This window comes from Hirundo rustica, chromosome 9 (assembly GCF_015227805.2).
Source record: "Hirundo rustica isolate bHirRus1 chromosome 9, bHirRus1.pri.v3, whole genome shotgun sequence".
Taxonomy (NCBI): Eukaryota; Metazoa; Chordata; class Aves; order Passeriformes; family Hirundinidae; genus Hirundo; species Hirundo rustica.
The window spans coordinates 16,986,911-17,006,735 of record NC_053458.1 but is presented as its reverse complement, the minus strand read 5'-3'; the positions used below and the strand labels follow the sequence as shown (position 1 = coordinate 17,006,735).

The 19,825-nt window shown below is 38.3% G+C and overlaps 1 protein-coding gene across 3 annotated transcripts in view; it reads right to left on the bottom strand.

Moving 5' to 3' along the window:
* FNBP1L (formin binding protein 1 like) overlaps window positions 1-19,825 on the bottom strand; it is a 55,390-nt gene that overhangs the window by 5,058 nt on the left and 30,507 nt on the right. For 2 of the 3 annotated variants that reach the window (XM_040072830.1, XM_040072829.2), the window contains exons 3-13: window positions 16,631-16,684; window positions 14,944-15,091; window positions 14,472-14,534; window positions 13,117-13,221; window positions 11,795-11,923; window positions 9,657-9,803; window positions 8,870-9,073; window positions 6,405-6,563; window positions 2,982-2,996; window positions 761-870; window positions 35-167 (exon numbers count right to left, since the gene is read on the bottom strand). In XM_040072830.1, the coding sequence (XP_039928764.1) occupies window positions 35-167; window positions 761-870; window positions 2,982-2,996; window positions 6,405-6,563; window positions 8,870-9,073; window positions 9,657-9,803; window positions 11,795-11,923; window positions 13,117-13,221; window positions 14,472-14,534; window positions 14,944-15,091; window positions 16,631-16,684 (1,267 nt within the window). The remainder of the gene's footprint in view (window positions 1-34; window positions 168-760; window positions 871-2,981; window positions 2,997-6,404; window positions 6,564-8,869; window positions 9,074-9,656; window positions 9,804-11,794; window positions 11,924-13,116; window positions 13,222-14,471; window positions 14,535-14,943; window positions 15,092-16,630; window positions 16,685-19,825) is intronic. The other variant, XM_040072831.2, reaches the window with a different exon arrangement.

Here is a 19,825-nt window from a genome sequence, read left to right as displayed (position 1 = left end):
TTACGTTTTCCAAGAAACTGTTCTAGAATCTAACCTCATTCTTGTGTATTTCCATCCGAAGACGGTCCATATTGCTCATAGTCTCAGTTAATTTTGGTTGCAAACTGCTTGGATCACCCATCTGGGGATTTTTTTCATAAACATCCTTCATCTTGATGAGGGCATCTCTAAAAACGTACAAAACATGACAATAATTAACATACCAGTATTGATTCATCAAAGCTAAGATAATGAACATGAGATCCTGAACTGTGATTAGATACCAAGCACAGCAATGGAGAACTACTGGTCTTCACACCATGCCTAAATCCCTCTCCTATTCTGTCACCTTAGCCCTCTGCCTTCCTTTCTTGTGTTGTGCACAGGCACACAAAGACTCCAACTGTTGACTCTTACCTATCCAGTCTCAGCACTGTTTCCCATGCTGTTTGTTATATACAATTTCCTAAACTTCCCTGCGTTCTGTTCTTAAAGCACAGAGTTGCAGCTATCTTGCTTAATGGACCCACACGTTTTTAAACACATGATTTTAGAGCCAATGCTCCCTCTACAGTATTAGAATCAAAATGAGTATCAGAGTAAAGCAGAGGAAGCAACATTAACAGAACCTACATACAACAAACCATGAACTTTAACAGTTTTTTTTAATAGCCTGGCCTAGCGTATTATCTCCTAGCTTTTGAACACTGTTGGCTTAGGTAGAGCACGTCAAAAAGGACAGAGAGAGAGCCATGACAGAAGCCCCCAAAAATGCACTCACTTTTGGTCTGTTTCCTTCTGCAGCTCTCTGTTTAGTTCATCAATTCTCTGCTGCAGTTTCTTGCGTCTTTGTTCTGGAGGGAGATGGCTGAAATCTTCCAGTGCAGGGCCCTGCAAGCAGAAATACTGTGGAAGGAGCAGGCACAGGCTGGGCAGCTGAGCTGACATACCCACACATGGACAGTGTTCACTGGAAGCAGATGGACCTTCTGAAAAACTCTACCGACAGACAGCTCTACAAAAGACTGCACAGAATAAATGCGTGTTCTTGCTGCCACAGCGCAGTCACTCGCTCAAGGGGCTTTCTGCCTTCTGCAGCAGCTGGCCCACAGAGGTAACTCCAAATGTCTAGACTTCATTTTTCTGAAGTCGTGTACCTCCTCTTACATCCACTGCACTTAAAGATTTAGAAAGTACAGAATAATTTGGGTCAGAACAAAAATCTAAGCTGTGTATATAATAATTATATACATATATATATAAATTGTTTCTTTCTCTGGAGTGTGTTCTGTGGTCATCTGGATGGTATCAAAAGAAAAATACTGTCTACAGGATCTTAATTCCAAAGCCCTATTATAGTTCTCTTCCAGAACTTTAACAATCCTAGAAAACATATTAGAACTTAGGAAGTTCTGATGGATTTTACCTCAAGTAAAACTGATTCACGCAGCACAGAAAAAAACTTTGTAATATCAAAATTCTTACTTCTATTTGTTTATTTGACTCAAAACTTGCTCAAATATTCCAAGTCAACTTTTAAAAAAAAAAACAACAACAAAAAAAAAAAAACCCCAGCAACAACGAAAACCAACAACCAAAAAACTTCAGGGAGGTAAAAAACCCTCTTATTTCCCAAACTTTAAAAGATATCATAAACCAGTAAATTTAAGACCAACTACAAACCTGCAAGCTTGATTGCAAACTTAGCCAAGATTTTAATAAGCAGGATAGAAAGGCCTGGGTATGAAATGCATGGGAGGAGATTATAATGTATCCTGCAAGTTTGTTGTGAAAACTCTTCCCCTCAGGGTGACAGACACTGACAGTGTTAAGAAGGAAATATGGTTAATGTCTTAATCACCAAGGGTTTGGTTTTGTGGGATTTTTTTTAATTTGTTTGTTTTTGGGGTGTTTTTTTTGTGGTTGGTTGGTTGGTTGGTTGTTGGGGGGGTGGGGTGGTGTGAATCCCATTTGCCTAAGGAAGTTGGGTTTATCCCAGGAAACCCACTTGCCCTTCCAGTAACCCTCCATGGAGGCAAACCAACCCGGCCAGCATTTCTTTTGTCAAGAAGAAAGTTTACAGAAGCTTGACTTTGAGATTTTGATACAAGCCTTAGGCTCAGGTGCCAAGTTTCCAACACCCCCCTTAAAATCCTCTCAGCCCCTCAGCTGTTCTGCACTTGTAAAATCAATCTCATCGCTTTTTAAGAAGAGAATATAAGACAAAAGAAGGGAAATCAAGATATGATTCCAAATATTTGAGATATTTCCAAAATAAAACAAGTGTTTCTTTCTGGAGGAAGAAGAATCCACTGGGTATGGTCTCAAAGTCCAGAGATGCAAAATGACATAAACAAACTTCCTGTTCCCTTCAGAAAGTCTTTCAAGAAAACAGCATTAAGTGGAATATACTACAAAGAAACAAAAATACAGTCATGTCCTCTCTATCATTCTTCTTTACAGGTCAGTTTAAACCAGAGTATCCTAAAAGATGGATCAGAAGAACAGAGGTCTTTTTGTGAATTTTTACTGATTTACTCTGCAATACAATATTGGATTAAGGCATGGTTTTATTTAAAGTAACAGCTTCCTATATTTCTAAGTATAAAGGTTATCCGCTGCAAATTCTTCTTCAAAATTCAAAGCAGTGCAGTATTCAGTATTTCTTCTTTACACAAAATTTATAATCTTTTCATATACATATTTTATGCCCCTTAAACAGTTTTCCTGACAAAGAAAAATCACCAAGTATTTCCATCATGACCAACTTGTGAATTGGTCAACTCTTAAATTCCAAAACTGCAGATTTAGTTGCAGCCAGATCACAAGTCTAATTGCCTTACATTAAGCGTGGATGATTAAGAAGGCTGTGCATGAGTGGAAAATCTGCAGATGTATTTCAGCACCTGACTTAAAGCAGTTATGATATGGAAACACTCTCGAGATTATTTTCATGCTATCTTAGCAGAAGTACAGCAGACAGATCAGCACACAGGGCTTACCATCTTCACCGACCACTGCACAGTTCATTTGAAAACAGAAAGAAACGGGAAATTATTTACATGCAACGACCAGTTACAAAAGTGACTAATGTCTAAAAATGTATTTTTAAAATATCACTTAAGGATTGACATTTTCATTTAGAAAAAATACATTTTACTATAAGCACAAGAGAAGAATTGTTTTAAGAATTAGTGATTAAGAAATACTAGGTGATAATGGGTACTTTTAACTTAAAAAATTTTAACACACAACTTCATTAAACTACTTTTGAATTTTAGTGTTCTGAAAAAAGGGCTGAGCCTTCTGTTGTAGGAAAATAAACACACACACACACAGCCAGCATTACACAAAATAGCAAAATTTGATGATGATGGACTGATCAGCCATATACAAAAAATCTATTAATCATAGCTCAAAATCCACTACAACCACTCTTACAAATATGGGGTTTGCAATGTATTTACTGTAATAGCACAGCAGATCTAGAATAAACAGAGATATTTTTCCAGTCTAGAAGTAATTAAGTTTACCTTCTGAAAACAGCATTTGGGTCATTGTTGTTATCTAATATTGTTTTAGTCCAGATAAAAACAAAGACATTTCAAGAGTAAAGACTTCATCCTCAGAACAGGCAAATAAAACATGCATGCCTAGGAGCTGAACCTTGGCTTTAACATTCACAGCATTTTGAAGATCCACCGTGCTTTTAATGATCTGCACAACCCTTTCCAGAGAAACACCAAGCAATTTAGAAGACCTATCTCAGCTTCACTTTTGACCCTGAGCAATTTTGAAGGCTGCTGCTTGGGGCACACAACATTAGAATTTCTAGCAATGAGGGAAGTAAAGCACCTTCACAAATGATACTTTGGTAGGAATCTCGAAGTCCAGAGACGCAAAATGACATAAACAAACTTCCTGTTCCCTTCAGAAAGAGTCTTCCAAGAAAAACTCTGTTAAGGTTCACAGATCACTGCTGATAATGCAGGTATTTTATGTACCAAGCGGCATCAAGCAGAGACCTCTCCTAAGCTCTGTCTGGAACTGTTACGCTCTCAAAGGAGAGGCAGCAGCAGGTACAGCAGCACTAACACAGCAAGCTACTCTTGCTTACCCCTCTTTCAATAACCTACTCTGCAGCTACTGTGTGCTGCTAGCAAAATGTTCTGCATGAAGCACACAGTGGAGGGACACTGGGCTTGTGAGCTCCAGAGCCTTGAGGGAAATCTTGTACAGGGCACCTTAAGCCAAGTGACCGGGGTGCTTCACTGGCTGACAGATGCCAACTCACAGCTGATGCTCAGCACAAGCAAACTGAGCACCTTATATGGGCAGATGGTGACAGGACAAAGGGGAACATATTTTAATTGAAAGAAAATAGATTTAGGTTAGATGATAGCAAGAAATCCTGTATTCAGAGGGCGGTGAGGCACTGGCACAGGTTGCCCAGAGCAGCTGTGGATGCCTCATCCCTGGCAGATTCGAGGCCAGGCTGTCTGGGGCTCTGAGCAGCCTGCTCCAGTGGAAGGAGGAGGAATGGACGACCTCTGAGGTCCCTTCCAAACCAAACCTTCCGGTGATGCTATGCTTTAGTAGTTCTGCGCGTTAGAACCACCTGGAAATAATTCTCTATGGACAACGCAGCAATCACACACTAGCAACTATTAAGCATTTAATCAAGGTGTATTATAAAGATAAAACTGATCAATGAGATTAAAAACGAAAAATCTAGTACTAGTCCAGTGTACATTTAAGTTGAAAAGACTTAAAAAATATGCAATAATGTGGCGTCTGTTAAAATGCTTGCAAGGAAATTCAGAATATATTTAAGTTAAATGCTCATTCCTGAAGATTTTACAGACATGAAAACTTTATTATTATGGCTCGTCTGACTGAGTCTAAATCTGTAGGATACTAGTGATGCTTCCTAATGTTAAAGAATTATTACATTTAAATTACTTAAAGAAAGTATTAAATTAATGCAGTTTTACAACATGAAGAATGTGTTTAAAAATCAAATAAAGATACGGTTTCATTTTCCATTAGCATTCTGTAGTTAGGAGATGATCTTCCCTTTCAAAAAGGTTCTAGAAGTACTGGCAGTACCAGGTGATGATTTGTAAGGCAGGAGTCAATACACTCGGTGATCAACAAAATCAAGGTGTAATCAAGGCCTGTGCCATTCCAACAACTCCCTAATGCAGCAGCTGCTCACTGAGTCCTGAAGAAGAGGCACTGCCTGCACCAAATTATGACCTAACGACTCCGAAGGGAAAGGAGACGCTGCCCTCCGTATAGACCCAGGGAGCACAAGGATCTTCTAAAAAATGGCAGCGCTAGAAAGGCTCTTCCCAAGGTAGCTGGGGCCTGAAATTAGATGCCGCAACATGACAAAGATAAATAAAGTACATTTTAACTGTAACTCATTCTGCTTCAGAACGACAACAAAGGAGCCTCTAAATTGTACCTTCACTGCAATAGAAACTACCTCGATCTCCACATGATGTCAACGACAGTCGACCATTCTCGATGCCCATGAGATAGCAAGTCAATATTGTCTTGAAATACCAAAAATTATCAATTATATACAGCTAAATGCATCCAATTACCTTTTTATTTGGATCAATAAATATCACTAAACATACATAAACTGGGCAGCCTACGCTTTTCTGACATAACAGCAAAGTGCCAGTACATTTATCACAGCACCATAAATGTTGCTAGGAAACCATTTCCTATTTTCCTTCTACTGGCTTCCAGACAAATTCTATTTGCAGAATATGCCACTATATTAGTAAATTAATTGATAAGCCTCAGTGGCATTTGGTAGTAATTTTTTCAGTAATTTTACCCAAAAGAAACTAGGACAAACAAGAGCAACTAATTAGTCAGAAAATACATTAGAATTGTAATTTCAAAATCTGCCATCACTATGAACCATAGCGTTTCACATACAAAAGAAATTAAATTCTCCCTGCTTAGTTCAGTGTCTCGTAATCAACTTTTACCATTTTCAAAGTCAGCAAATAAGACATCTGCTCTGTCAGATGATTTTTGTGGTAACTGTATATCCAATGATAAACTACTGCAAAAATATGTCACATGATGGTAGGAAAACATTTGTAAATGTGAACAACAATGAAGAAAGGTATCAAACACATGCTGAGCACCCTCTTTATAACACCTCATTTTACGCAGGAGCATTTCAAATGTGATGAAGAACTTGTCTATTTTATTTTCTTTTTAATCTGTTGATAACTTCTGTATAGTATGAAACAAAGTATCCCAGAAGTGACCTCATAGCTGAAGTGTTACTTTTAACGAAGTAAGCCTTATAATGAGGGTGAAGAGCATTAGAAAAGCCACATCACAAACACACTGCTCATAGCCCATCATGCATTTCAACTTGTTATCAAACTTACCCCTCTTTTGAGGCTTCTGAAAGAAGGAATTCTGGGCTTCCCTGTTTTTATGTCACTCATGCAATAATGCACTGGTTCAATGGAGAATATGGGATACTGGGACCCATTAGGAGTACTGGATGTGTATAAACTAGTAGGGGTTAGGGGTGGGGATTGTGGCTAATGTGGAAATAAAGAAAGCAATAAATAAGCCAAATGTTCAAAGTGATTTTAAAATGAAAATTCTGTCTTACAAAAATAAAATTTCCATCCAACACAGAAACAGGCTGTAACATTCCAGACACATTTATACTATAACTGTATTGGGTTTAAAAGGTTTCTCTCATGAATTAATCTTCAGAGTTACAGGTTGCTGCACAGAAGGAAGGAAGCTTTAGACTCTACCACAAGATCCTAACAAGATCCCAAAGCTCCCTGTCTCTTTTCTTCAAACACAGCTCTGCTATTGCCAATTTAGTTACAATCATTCTGGAAGCTCCAGCATTCCTGCTCACTACTTCCTCCTACATATTGAGGTACCCCACCAGGTTAGCCAAACCAGAAATATTTGGTACATCTATGGAGAATGACTACTGTAAAATGTATTCTCAAACTCTGTAGTCAAGCTGGACTGACACAATGGCTGCACAGCATTATTAATGCGATCCCTAGAGCCTCCTCCCCTTTTTTCAAATTGCTTCTCTCATTTTTTAGCAGAGGTCTCTCATACCTCTGCTATTCTTTCTCAGTTCAATTTTCCTCTACTATTTCCACAGCTGCAGAATTCATTCCCTTTATAAAAGGCTTTGACAACATTAAAAACAGGTAAAGGAATACCTGGAAGTCAAGACCAGCCATAGTTTTAGCTAAAATGAAGTCCAAAGGTCCCCATGAATACCCCAGCTGTAGTAAGCCAGATAATTTTATAATAGATAATTTAAGAATATATTTTAAAACCTGTGAATAGTATTTGGAATTCAATATGTATCTTCCAGTAAGTATTCTGCTTCCAGCTGCTGTTTTGTAGAGCACTCCTCCATCCTCCCCAAAACCAGGTAAAAACCAGGGACAGTATCTTTCATTTCATCCAGGTCCTTAGGGAAGAGATGCATGCAGTATGCACACACGTGTCACACCTGTGGCTCCACCGAGAAAACAGAAGGCTGACTCCCTGAATGCTACACACAGGGAGCGAAGCGGGGAGAACAAAGGGCAGGGCGAGTCCTGTCAGCTTATTTCAGCCGTCATCACACTACGGGATTTCTACCAACTACAGTAAATGCCAAGGGCCAGCCTGGAACCAGCGTACATTTACATACTCCCTAAACTATCAGAGAGACGTCCTCTGCTCCTGTGGCAATTGTGATCTAATTACAGAACAGGCCAAATCTCACCCAGCTATGCAGACAAATGCAACAGATATGCCCATGTATTAATGCATGAATCATTAATTATATTGCATGAAAAGTAAACAATCGGTTTTCACACCCAGCTGGAGTTACATCATATACACTGAGGATGGAATAAAGAATCATCTGTATCCTTCCTTTCTCTAAAGACCTACTCTCTCAGAATGCTATCAAGTGGTAAATAAGTTCTACCATTAAGAAGCCCTAAGAAAAGTTTCCTGTAATAAATGACAGAAACTGTCTTGAAGCATTAAAATAATCTCATAGAAATTTGTGAGCATCATGAAAACGACTCACTGATATGCTCCAATATTAAATAAACATAAAGTATAAAATTTAAATATGTATGTACTCCATTTATATAGCTAATGCACGTATTGACAATTTTTGTTGATCCATGAAGGCACTTCACACAGAAAGTGTTAATTGTAACTCATAAGAAAACAAAGGAGTAATTTCAATGCTTTCAATTTTTTCTTGAGCATAGGAATATTTTTACCTATTTCATAATAACATTTCTTCTAGGACGTTTACCTTCATGGAGCTTCCACAGTATGTTTTACCAGTGACATATTATAAACTTCAAGGTTTCCAGAGAAACCTCAGGAATTTTCAAAACTTGCAGCAGGTGTAATAGAAATCTGTATTAACACTTTTATATATAAATGTGACATTTAGAAGGGGGTTGCTTTTTGTGCCATAACAGACTGGTCTGAAGTCTGCCCAGCTCCAAAGCGTGCTCTCCCCTCTCCCTAATTCTACATTCACAATTAACACCCTTCCTAGGCAACTACAGAAAGTCTTCACAGAGTCTTAGAAACATTACCATAATGGAAAGCTACTTTTATCAAATAACCATTAGAAACACTCCCAGACACAAATTACTAGAAGAAAAACTTCCCCAGTGACAACTTGATTTTTAACATTTTACTCAAACCTTCTGATCTCCTTACACACACTTTAAAAGTAAATTGGCAGGCAAAGGGAAGATTTTTTTAAAAATACATGACTTGCTGCTTCCATGTACTCTAAATATTCAAATTTTAATTTTCCAAATAGTAATTTCTTAATTGTTACCTTTGGTTTCTTTCCAAATAGCCACAGCTTTCCTTTAGCCTTGCCGACCGTAGTTTTAGCATCAATTCTCATTCCCTCTTGCTTTGGTGTACTGATGGTTCCATCAGAGATAGTTCTGTAAATATTCTGACTGTAGTCCTCAAATGGAAAATCTCCAGGAGGTTCAAAACCAGATTTGAAGCAGTCTATCACTAGTTGAGAGTCCTAAACGTAGGACATTAAGGATTTTAAAAAGCAAACCCATCAAGAACCAGAGAAAAAACTGAAGCAAATTTTTCATTTAGTTGCAGAGATGCACAGAAAGTAAGAGTGAGCTCAAAACACACACTTTCAGACAGAGCAACTTAACAACATGCTTTTATCTCAGAAGTGTCCATGAGTGTATAGCAAAGCACACTGCTATTCAGAATATTCCAGCAAATACTTAACTGAATGAAGTTATGTTAACTGAAGGCCCTTTATGTGTTTTAATGTCACATACAGGGGAAAACACTGACCACAGTATTCCAGGATATTTCAGGATACCCAAAATAATGTGTCCAAAAATCACGCCCAGTGAGAATGTGTCAAAGAAATTCAGAGTGAACAAAATCAATAAAGCAGGAAGAGAGCAGACAACACAAGCAGGAGTGGTCCCTTCTGCTGAAATCAAAGTCACAACACTTCCGAAGCAGATATATGACAACAGCAAGAAAACTGTGCAGGGTCAGTCAGTCTTTCCCCTCTCCATCGCTTCTGGAGCAGTTCAATTGCTCACACACATTTAAAGTTACTCAGTTCTACTTACTTTATGTTCATCAACTGATTTTGCTGCAAGGATCATCCCTTCTAAGCATTTTGAGATAATTGGAATAACCTTGCGCTCAGAGTCAGCAAAGCCTTTGTAACATTCGCTAAGTTTGATAGTCCTCCTTTCATCCATTTCTTGAAGTTGCTGCAAGTGCAAAGAAAGATAAAATAAAGCTTTCATTTGCTGATTTTTTCCTCCTTAGTCCTGACATATGCAGTTACTGCAGTCACCACAGTGTGGGACAGAATTTCTATGCTGTCCCAGTATTTGCTTAACAAAACAGAACTTAAAAGTCCTTTCAGGCATAGATTTAGGATGCCCAGTCCAATAGTCATGAAGACTTTATGCCCTTTGATTTTTAAAAAGCATGTAAAGATTTTCTTTTTCTTTTATAAAGCTCATGTACAGCGCTTACAGGCAACTGTAAACCGTGTTTGTTTCATGCAAAAACAAGAATCACAGTGAAGAAATGTTACTGATTTTTACATCTCCTCACTCTCTCCTTCTGGTCCCAAGTAATTCCTCTCTGGTGATAAATATCTCCATCTTGCTTTTATTATTATACCTTCCAAGCAATACCAATTATTTAAAATATAGGAAAAATAAGAAAAATAAAAATTATCTGCAGTTTAGACACTTTGATTTGAAATACAAACCATTTCCTTTAGCAGTGTGCAAGAAAACAAAGAGAAGAATACCATTACGTAAGATTTGCAATGAAAGTTTACTGGAACAGAACAAAAAAGAATAAATTAAAGAGAAATACTATTAAGATAATAGCCTTGGACTTTTCACCTGAATGTGGAAAACACCCCAAACAAAAGCAAACATCAGTAAAACATATACCAATAGGTTGTCAAAAACTGGATCCTATATCTACACTGAGGCAGATGTCATAAACAATATTCAGTTTTATCTCTCCAAGACAAAACAACCACCTAGACGTGCTAAACCCCTCTGCAAGGTTTTCCCACAGAATGTAACCGAATACTTGCAATGAAGTAATAAAAGTGTAGTCCCAAGAGAAAGCAGGACTAGGCCTTTCTGCTCTTACTGTAGAGTTCTAAAAATGTGACTAGTATCTTACACTGATAATGGATTTTAACCCTGGAGAAATAAAGGCAGTAAAGCAAAAGTCTGGCACAAGCTACAGAGACGATCAACCCGTTTCTCCTGGGAGCGGAGGAACTGCACTCCTTGGATCAGTAATGTCAGACCTACTGTAGTGCTGCTTAACAGTTAAAATATTAGAAAACTCTTTAATAAGGCAAGGCACAATTTTCTCCCGTGAATCCTAGACATTCTAGTAAGGACTAAAAAAAAAAAAAAAAATGAACTGACTTGTGTTTCTGGAAAATATCAAGCACATTTAAGATGAATACCTTCAAATAAACGCAGTGTTTTCACCTTGCATTTCCTTACTCCCTGTCTCAGTATCAGTTCCCACCATATTTCCCAAATGGCTGAAGGTACAAGCCAGCGCACTCCTGAACTCTCCTCAACTACTGCACCCAACTACTTCAAATCGGTTTTCCAGCCTTGCCAAGTCCATGTTTTTGAAAGAATGTTTTTAAAAAAAAATCTTAACAGTTACATAAAGCATCTCAAGAAATTCCCTCTTTAGATGCAAAGTGTTTTTCTTGGTTTAGATATCTGTGGATTGCTGGGAACTAACACTGATGGAACAAGGGCTAATTGGGGGCTGGGAGGGTGCTGGAACTTCTGCTTCCAGTACAGCTGTGCATGAGATCCACCAAAGCACAGGCACTGTCAGCTACCTGCTCTCCTTCACCTCACACACACACAGGGATCCTGAGAACTACTGAACAACCCTTATTAGGATTGTTTTAAAAGTCTGCTGTCACCCAGACATCTCAAATGATTATTTTGCCAAACCTTTTCAGAAATATTTAATCGAAGAGTCTATAAAGCATAAAATCTTACAGAACATGCAACCAAGCATTTTCGTTGGAAATCTAAAATAAGCAGTCTCATGAACAAACACAAGTTGTCTCAAGATTATGGTAATTTCTTGATAAAATGATCCGATAAAATCCAAAAAAACCAGTGGTTTTAATTCTAAAGTCTACTTTCTTAGGAAAGGATCAGAAATATTTATCTGTTAATTATTTTACCTTGTAGATCTGAGGAATGACAATGTAGTAGTGTTTGTGCTGTTCCCCGTTAAAATTCTGTAGTTGTGCAGCATACTCATTTTTGTTTTCATCAGCCATATGTGTGCGCAGGTTTAACTGTTGCTTAGCCTAGTAGGAAATGGTATCAGGTCAAACATCTTGTACTTTTCAGTGACACACAGCATTATTTTATTTTACCAACTATGCAGGAACACTAGTCACAACTCATCAGAACCAACATCCTTACAACTGAAATATAAAGCATGTGAGACTTCACCTACAGCGACACTCCTGAACCTCCTTTGTTACACACAGGGAAAGCAATGATCCCTGCAGCTCCCTTAGGCAGACTGCTTAAATGCATACCCCAAAACCCACAGAAGTGACAGAACACAAAAAGCACGAGGTACCAAACAGCAGCTTAAGGAACACAGCACAGCCTTCCCAAGGGACTCTGGTGAACTTTAGCAAGGCCAAGTGCAAGGTCCTGCATGGGAGCTGGGGTGATCCCAAGCACTGGCACAGGCTGGGAGAGAATGGGCTGAGAGCAGCCCTGAGGAAAAGGACCTGGGGGTCCTTGCAATGTGCACTCACAGCCCAGAAAGCCAACCCTATCCTGGCCTCCATCAAAAGCAGCGTGGCCAGCAGGTCAAGGGAGCTGCCTCTGCCCTCTGCTCAGCCCTCCTGAGAGCCTCCTTGCACAGGAAGGAAATGGACCTGCTGGGAAGAGTCCAAAGGAGAGCATAAGGATTATCAGAGCACTGGAGCATTCCTCCTAGACAAGGCTGAGAGACCTGGAGATTTTTCAGCCTGGTGACACAAAGACTTTGGAGACACCTTAGAGCTGCTTCCAGTTCCTAAAGAGGGTCTACAAGAGAGCTGGAGAGGGACTTTGCACAAGGGCAGGTAGTGATAGGGCAAGGGAGAATGATTTTACACTCACAGAGGACAGGTTCAGATTAGACATTAGGAAAAAACTCTTCACTGTGAGGGTGGTGAGGCACTGAACAGGCTGCCCAGAGATGCTGTGGATGTCCCACCCCTGGCAGTGTTCAAGGTCAGGTTGGATGGGGCTTTGAGCAACCTGGTCTAGTGGAAGTTGTCCCTGCCCATGGCAGGGGAGTCTCCAAGGTCCCTTCCAACCCAAACCATGCTGATTCTGAAGCACACTCCTTTCCTCTGCTGTCTTACCTGTCACTGAACTTTGATTTTGCACATAACAAGTAAACATGTTTTATACATCCAATGAATATTGTTTGAGTACTGATGATTAACAAGTAAATGAAGTATCATTGATAATACAGAAAAGCCACTGCCCTTACCTTCTCAACATCAGCCTTCGTCGCATTGGTATCATTGTCCAGTCGTTCATAGCTTTGCTGTGCCTTCTCTGCCTCTCTGCATTCTCTCTCAAATTTCTTTTTGCTCTACAAAAGGCACAAACTTACTGCTTCAAAGCCACTATTCCCACTTGGTTTCAGACATTAATTCTGAATCCTAAATATCAAAGCTTCCATTCAAGTATCTTAAATTCACAAAGTCCCTTTAAAGGAGCACATTGTTAGCACAGCAACTAGGTCAACTAAATTATTTTGAAGGCAGTCTGAAGGATGTAACCATACTACAATCATCATCAGTATTCATGTCAAGTGGCACAGCTGCAGGTAGCACAGACAAGTGTATTCAATATACCTGATGTTCCATATATGCAGCTGTTGTCAAGACAACTGCTGTACGAAAAATTGTTGCAGAAGTTCACATCTCTAAAGAGAAACTGCAACTGAGACTCTAAGCTCCTGCTTCACAGCAGAGTCAGCAAGTGAGATCAGTGTGTCCCTTAAAGGCATCTAAATGCATTTAAAAGAATGACTTTGCACTCAGGTAAATACAAGGCACTGTATTGTTTGAGCTGAACTGTGGGAACTATCTTGGTGAAGAGTAATAACATCTAAAATTACCACATCTGCTTCTATTCTGATCCTCTGATGATGAATTAAACTTTCTGACATGACAGTGAACCAAGACCCTGCTCATCTGGGACCACAACAACAAAACATTCACTTCTCCAGTACTGCTTCACAATAATCTGGATCAAAGATATAATACATTTTTAAAACAGAAAACCAGAATATCAGAATACATATTGAACAGACTTGCTTGAATTTCCTATTTCCTCATCTTTAAAAGCATTTGTTTTGAGAAAAAGAAGCTTATAGTCTGTCCTAGAGACATTCACTCCCTGCATTTCTCCATTAAACAGTAATTCTACCTCCTGAAAGTACAACAGTCTATAATAGTATTCTTGAATATACCTTGGAACAAGCCCTCAAGCCAAATTCAGTGACTTAAGATTTCATCTTCATATAAATAAACTGCCATTTTTAGAAGCCCAAGGAGAAGCAACCAAAGTCTGTACCCATGTTAAAATCAGGATCCTTTATGCTGGATAAAAGCCAAGGCTCCTCTCAAACATAAACACAGAAGGTGTTTACAGGAGCTTTTTTTAACCAGGGAACTATAAATACATTGAACTGTATCATGTTACTAAGTTACTTGGACATTCAGTAATATACATAAATATTAAATCTAAGCAAGACAGATGAAAACAATTCCACTTACAGCCTGTATATCTTACATAAGTTCAACAGGAATAAAATCCAAACACAAACAAACTCACATTATCCATCTGTTTCCAGCACATGTCCAGATACTGCTGAGCCTTTCGCCCTTCCTGAAGATGCTAAAAACACCACAAATAAATTAGATTTGCCTATATTTTTAGTATTATTACCATTAATCAGTCCCTGCTCTAGCTGATAGACTATGGTGTGCAGTATCTTCCACCAGCTACCTGTACTCTTTGGAAGACATTACTTAACATGCAAGAATTGTATCACAGATACTGTGGAACACTGGCAAAAAAAAGGTTACTAGTAAGCTCTGTCTTCCCAAGATAACAATTTTCAGGTTTAATAACTGTATTATAGTATACAACATTATGTATTATAGAAAAACCTTAAATGTGTTCTATAAATGTATGACAAAACCCATGTACTGCCATGTTCATCAAAATGGGTACAAATACATGACTTCATTGAAAGATGTACATCTTGATATCCTATTTTCACATTCAAAACCACAGAAATTACCATTTTTCTCTCGGTTTTTAGATCATGAGAATATCTCATCAATTCTCCGTAGACTCTGTGTCCCATCTCTTCTGCAACTACTTCTCGCTGTCCTGCATAATCGTTCAACTCGTTGAGGATGTTAAAAAAGGCAATACACGAAGTAAACCTGGCAGAAAAAGCACACACACAAACACACACAGAAAGTTAGCTTTTAAAATACACTTATTTTAGTATAGTCTGTACTCCTGATTAATAAAAAAATCAGAGACATTTTACAATAAACCTCATCTCAATGCTACTCGAGGTAGAGTAGAAACACAAGCTGGGAAAGCCTATGTTAAGCCTCGCATCTACTAGCCGTCGCAATGTCTCTTCAAATACATTTTATAAGAACGTGGGGTTTGTGGATGGAAAAGAAAGAAGAAGAATACTACCTGGCAAGCCCTGTGGTATAGTGGTATCTCCTAAGCTGCCCAGGGAGAGGCCTGAGCTGGGGAACGGATACATACGTCCCTAGGCTCGGAGGCTGAGCTTGCTGCAGAGATGATGCGCTCGGTAGTCTCGAGGCTGGAACATGCCAATCAGAGCACTCCTACGCATCCCGATGCGTTCTACTGAACAAGTTTGCTATCAGCTCTGGAGACAGCTGCCTGTTTGCCTGCCCACCTCTTGGCTGGAAGTAAGGTGCCACTATGGCTGGCACTAAAAAGGGGGGAAGAGGAGGGGCAAAGGGTAGAAAGTGTGTGTGGAAGGGAAGAAAGGAAAAAAAAACACAGGCACCACATTAAAATATACATCTTTCTCTCTCTTTTAACTGTGGAATACAGCCATCTCCATAGGCTTGGCTTTTGGGAATTACAAACGCCACTCTAGCACTGGAAAGCCTATTCCCTCAGGTCCAGGATCTTTACACAGTTAGAAGAGCTAAAGGAAATCCCACTGTGGCTTCTCAGGCACTCTGCGCAGCATGTGCTCTGGCTGCAACCTGAAACTTTTTTTATTTCCTAAGACTTAACCCTAAAGGGGAAAAAAAAAAAAAAAAAAAAAAAAAAAAAAAAAAAAAAAAAAAAAAAAAAAAGTATTGTGCTTTTTCAAATATATTTTTTAAACAGCTATGGAACGGACAGCAAAACAAGCACATTTCTGATAAAGTTGTTTAGCACAAATTGTTCTTCCACCATTAGACATCCACTTATTTTGCCTCCGGAGTCAAAGCAAGTCAGCATTTTAAGAGCTCTTCTTGCCCATAACATGACAATTTGTGTACACTCAGGTCTGAGTATAGAGATGGATTCAGGTCTGAGTATAGAGATGGATAGCTACATTTGCATTGCCATAAAAATGCAATGAAAATCTCTATTACCAACCAAAAAACCAAAGCCTAAGGACACACACTTGCTTTTCTTTAAAAAACAATACCAGACTGTACATAGCAAGCTAAACTGCTGCTTTAGAAATTTCAGTTACCTAAATATTAATTTGGAAGGGAACAAGAACAACCTGCCACGTTTACTACATTAAAATACCAATAGAAGTAAACCAAGGTTTCATGCTTAAGAATACAGCAGAACTGTAAGAAGCCAAGCACAATTATTTTGTCATCATCAACATATAACTATTTATCTTAAAAGTAAATCCATAAAAGGACAGCATATACTGTTAGTTCTCACTTTTTACACACAGAACTTGAAATGGACATTTTTACCTGGGTTCCTCATCTTTCGGTGAGCGTTTAGGACAGTACTTCTTAACCAGATTTCTATTAAAGAAGAACAAAAAAGAATCAGATTTTAGAGTCTCTTTTGAGAAGACACACATGGAAAACTGCATTAACAAATTATTTCTGTTTAATGTTCTATGAATAAATCAACTCCTGTCAACTTATAAGGGTCCTTTAGATAACACAAGGCTGAAATCTATGCTATTATCAAAGTTTTATACCACTTTGACCTAGAACAATTCGCAAATATTTTAAAACTTGCACTGCAGTGCCTAGACATGAAATGAAGAGTTTGTTATTTACCATCCTTTTTGCACATGCAGAAGGCAGCAGCAGACGAGGACAAGGCCAATGTCTGACCACTGTGTAACACAGACCGTGCACGCTGCGTGCCGTGCCATGAGCACAAACCTCCATGCCTCAAGGAAGCTTCGAACATAGGTTCAGGTCAAAGATTTTAACCACAGCATTTCCAAATCTTCAATAAGGACACGGCCAGAACAGGAGAGGCAATGTGTCTCTTCAGAAAAAAGATTTTGCAGTTTGTTCTACCATCAGCATTCCAAATCCAGATTTTAGAAACCAAGCAAATCTCCAGAAGACAATCCACAGGACCAGCCCTTAACACAGTATGCCAGTCCAATTTTTGAGAGCATTGATATGAAATAATCTGCTTATCACAGAATGCAAGGGAAAAAGGAATGGAGGAGTTAAGAGAAGATTCTAGGAGGTAAAAATCTGGCATGAATGTTGTGTATTTCACCCCACCGTCTCTCCGTAACTTCAGTTGTTACAATTACAAAGTACCTTACCATTAAAACCAAGGTGCTAATTCTGCTTTTATCTAAAATAACCTTGTACAATTTCTCAAATCCATTTATCGGGAAGTCATCTCTATGGTACAAAAGCCCACGTAGCGAGACGACATCCAGTCACAAAGTCTTTTGCCTGTTTCTATATCCTCTGAGACTACAACCAAAAAAAGCAGCTATGAAAGTCAGGTCCTTTTCATATCAATATGTACTAAGAAATGGAATAAACACTGATTTTAAAAAATTATCTACACATTTGAAATTAACCTCCTTACTGAAGTTCAAGTATGAATCTCTTCTTGCTACCCCCAGAACCCACTGCCTGTTGTAACATCCTGCTTGGTAGGGATTAAATGCAGACATTTTGATAGGAAAATGCATAAATACAATAGAAAAAAAATATACACTAAGTAACTTTACTGTGTTCCATTCTTCCTTACATTTCTGCTTTGTTCCTCAGTGCTTATTAATGAACAGGAAATTCCTAAAATTCATCTTATTTTTATTCAGAAGGTGAAATGCATAGCACACATACAACGCTGCAGCTAAGCAACCATGCACGAGCTTTTTCAAGGGAAGATTTTCAGAGCTGTTAAAAATGAGAAAACAAAGGACTTACTAAAGCCATACAGTTTAAAATGGCTGGAGAGAAGGGTCATAAATATAGATTATTTAATAGCATGCAGATTTCTGTTCTGGTTTCATTCTTTAATGCAATTGTTAACTATTTCTAGAAAGAAAAAAATATGATATAATCCCTTCTCCTAATAACAGCCAGTTTCATTAGTCAATCCCATCTAACTTTGGATCAAAAGAACACACGGGTTTGAAACACTATGATGGGATTTAACAGCACAAGGTACAGTAATCAAAGGCAATAAATATGAAAAGACAGGCAAATGTAGGTTTAAAGATCAAAGAAAAATCCAGTGTTCATGTGAATAATTATGCTTAGATGGCTTTTCCAATAAGTGAATACCAATACCTAATCAAAACAGAGATCTTAAATTTAGACCTTTGAAAAAGCACAGGTTGACAGGCAGCCAGTATGAGCATAAATTTGAAAAGTGACATTCTTTCAAAAAGGAACCAGCTGACACTTCTAAGGGGGCACAACATTCTCTGACACTTCAATCTAAATCTCTGCCTATTTCTCAGAATTCAGATATGGATCTGGACTGGTTTATAAGAAAACTGTACAAGCAATTGCTGATCATCAGAACAGAAACAAATGTAGAAGATTAATGTCTTCGCTTCTTAAGAAAGGTGCAGCTGATGACACTTGAATTCTCCTTGGAAGTAAAATTTTGATGGCTTTTATCACACTGTCTTACAGCCAGCCATTTGGAAGCAGATTTTATACAGGATTAACCACATCCAATTGCACTGCTCCAGTAATTTTGTTAACCTCACTTCCTGATACAAATTGGTCTCAGGTCACCACCAGTGAGACAGGAACCTGATTTTTAAGAGAAGTATGACCTCAGTCACTTAGGCAGAAGTTTCAGAAAGCACTTTGGTTGATGAAAATTACTTATAGTCAGGTACATAAAACATTTACACAAAATGTTACAGATGTGTAAAAAGTTGTGTTTATAAACTCAAAACTAAGTTTTCTTCAGTCAATTAATACAGCACATCAAGAACAGAAGCAGCAGCACCAACTTGGTACAATTTCTATTATGGTAGCAGCTCGGGTCCTGTGGTATCTGCTTATAGTAAACCACTACAGCCTCTAGATCATATTACAAATGAGCCTGGTCACACACGTTTTTGCTTTCATACATAGCTAAAATTGCAGCAAGTACTTAAAAGCACTTCCTATTTATAGGTAAAGTAATTACATATTACAATTCTGATGCCTTTAGTGACTGCACATCAGTATTATGGACTGGTGAAAACAGTAACAATTAACTGTGTTTAGTAACATCTCATCAGAAACACTGGCGCAATCAATCTTAAAAAACTGTAACCCAGATTTCAAGTTTACAAACCTGAATATTCTTGGAACCTTTAAGAAATTACAAGTTTAAGTTTATGGCAACAGGGCTATAAAAAAACCTGCCACAACCATATTTGAATAGTAACGAGCAGTGTAAAATCTCAGCTCCAATCAAAGGAAGAGAGTTTTGAGAAACGATTACATGTGGTGATGATCTCTGTTCCCAGCTTTACATTTGAGCTTACACCCATTTTCAAAAATGTCTCCAAGATTATGCATATAAAAATGTGGAAACTGTCTCAGTTTGACTAGACATATGCATATATTAATACTGCATTTATGAAAATATCACTTAAACACAACACTATGCAGAAAGAACATGAAAAATAGATTCAATCAGAGTAACTAGATCTCTCCAGAGATCAC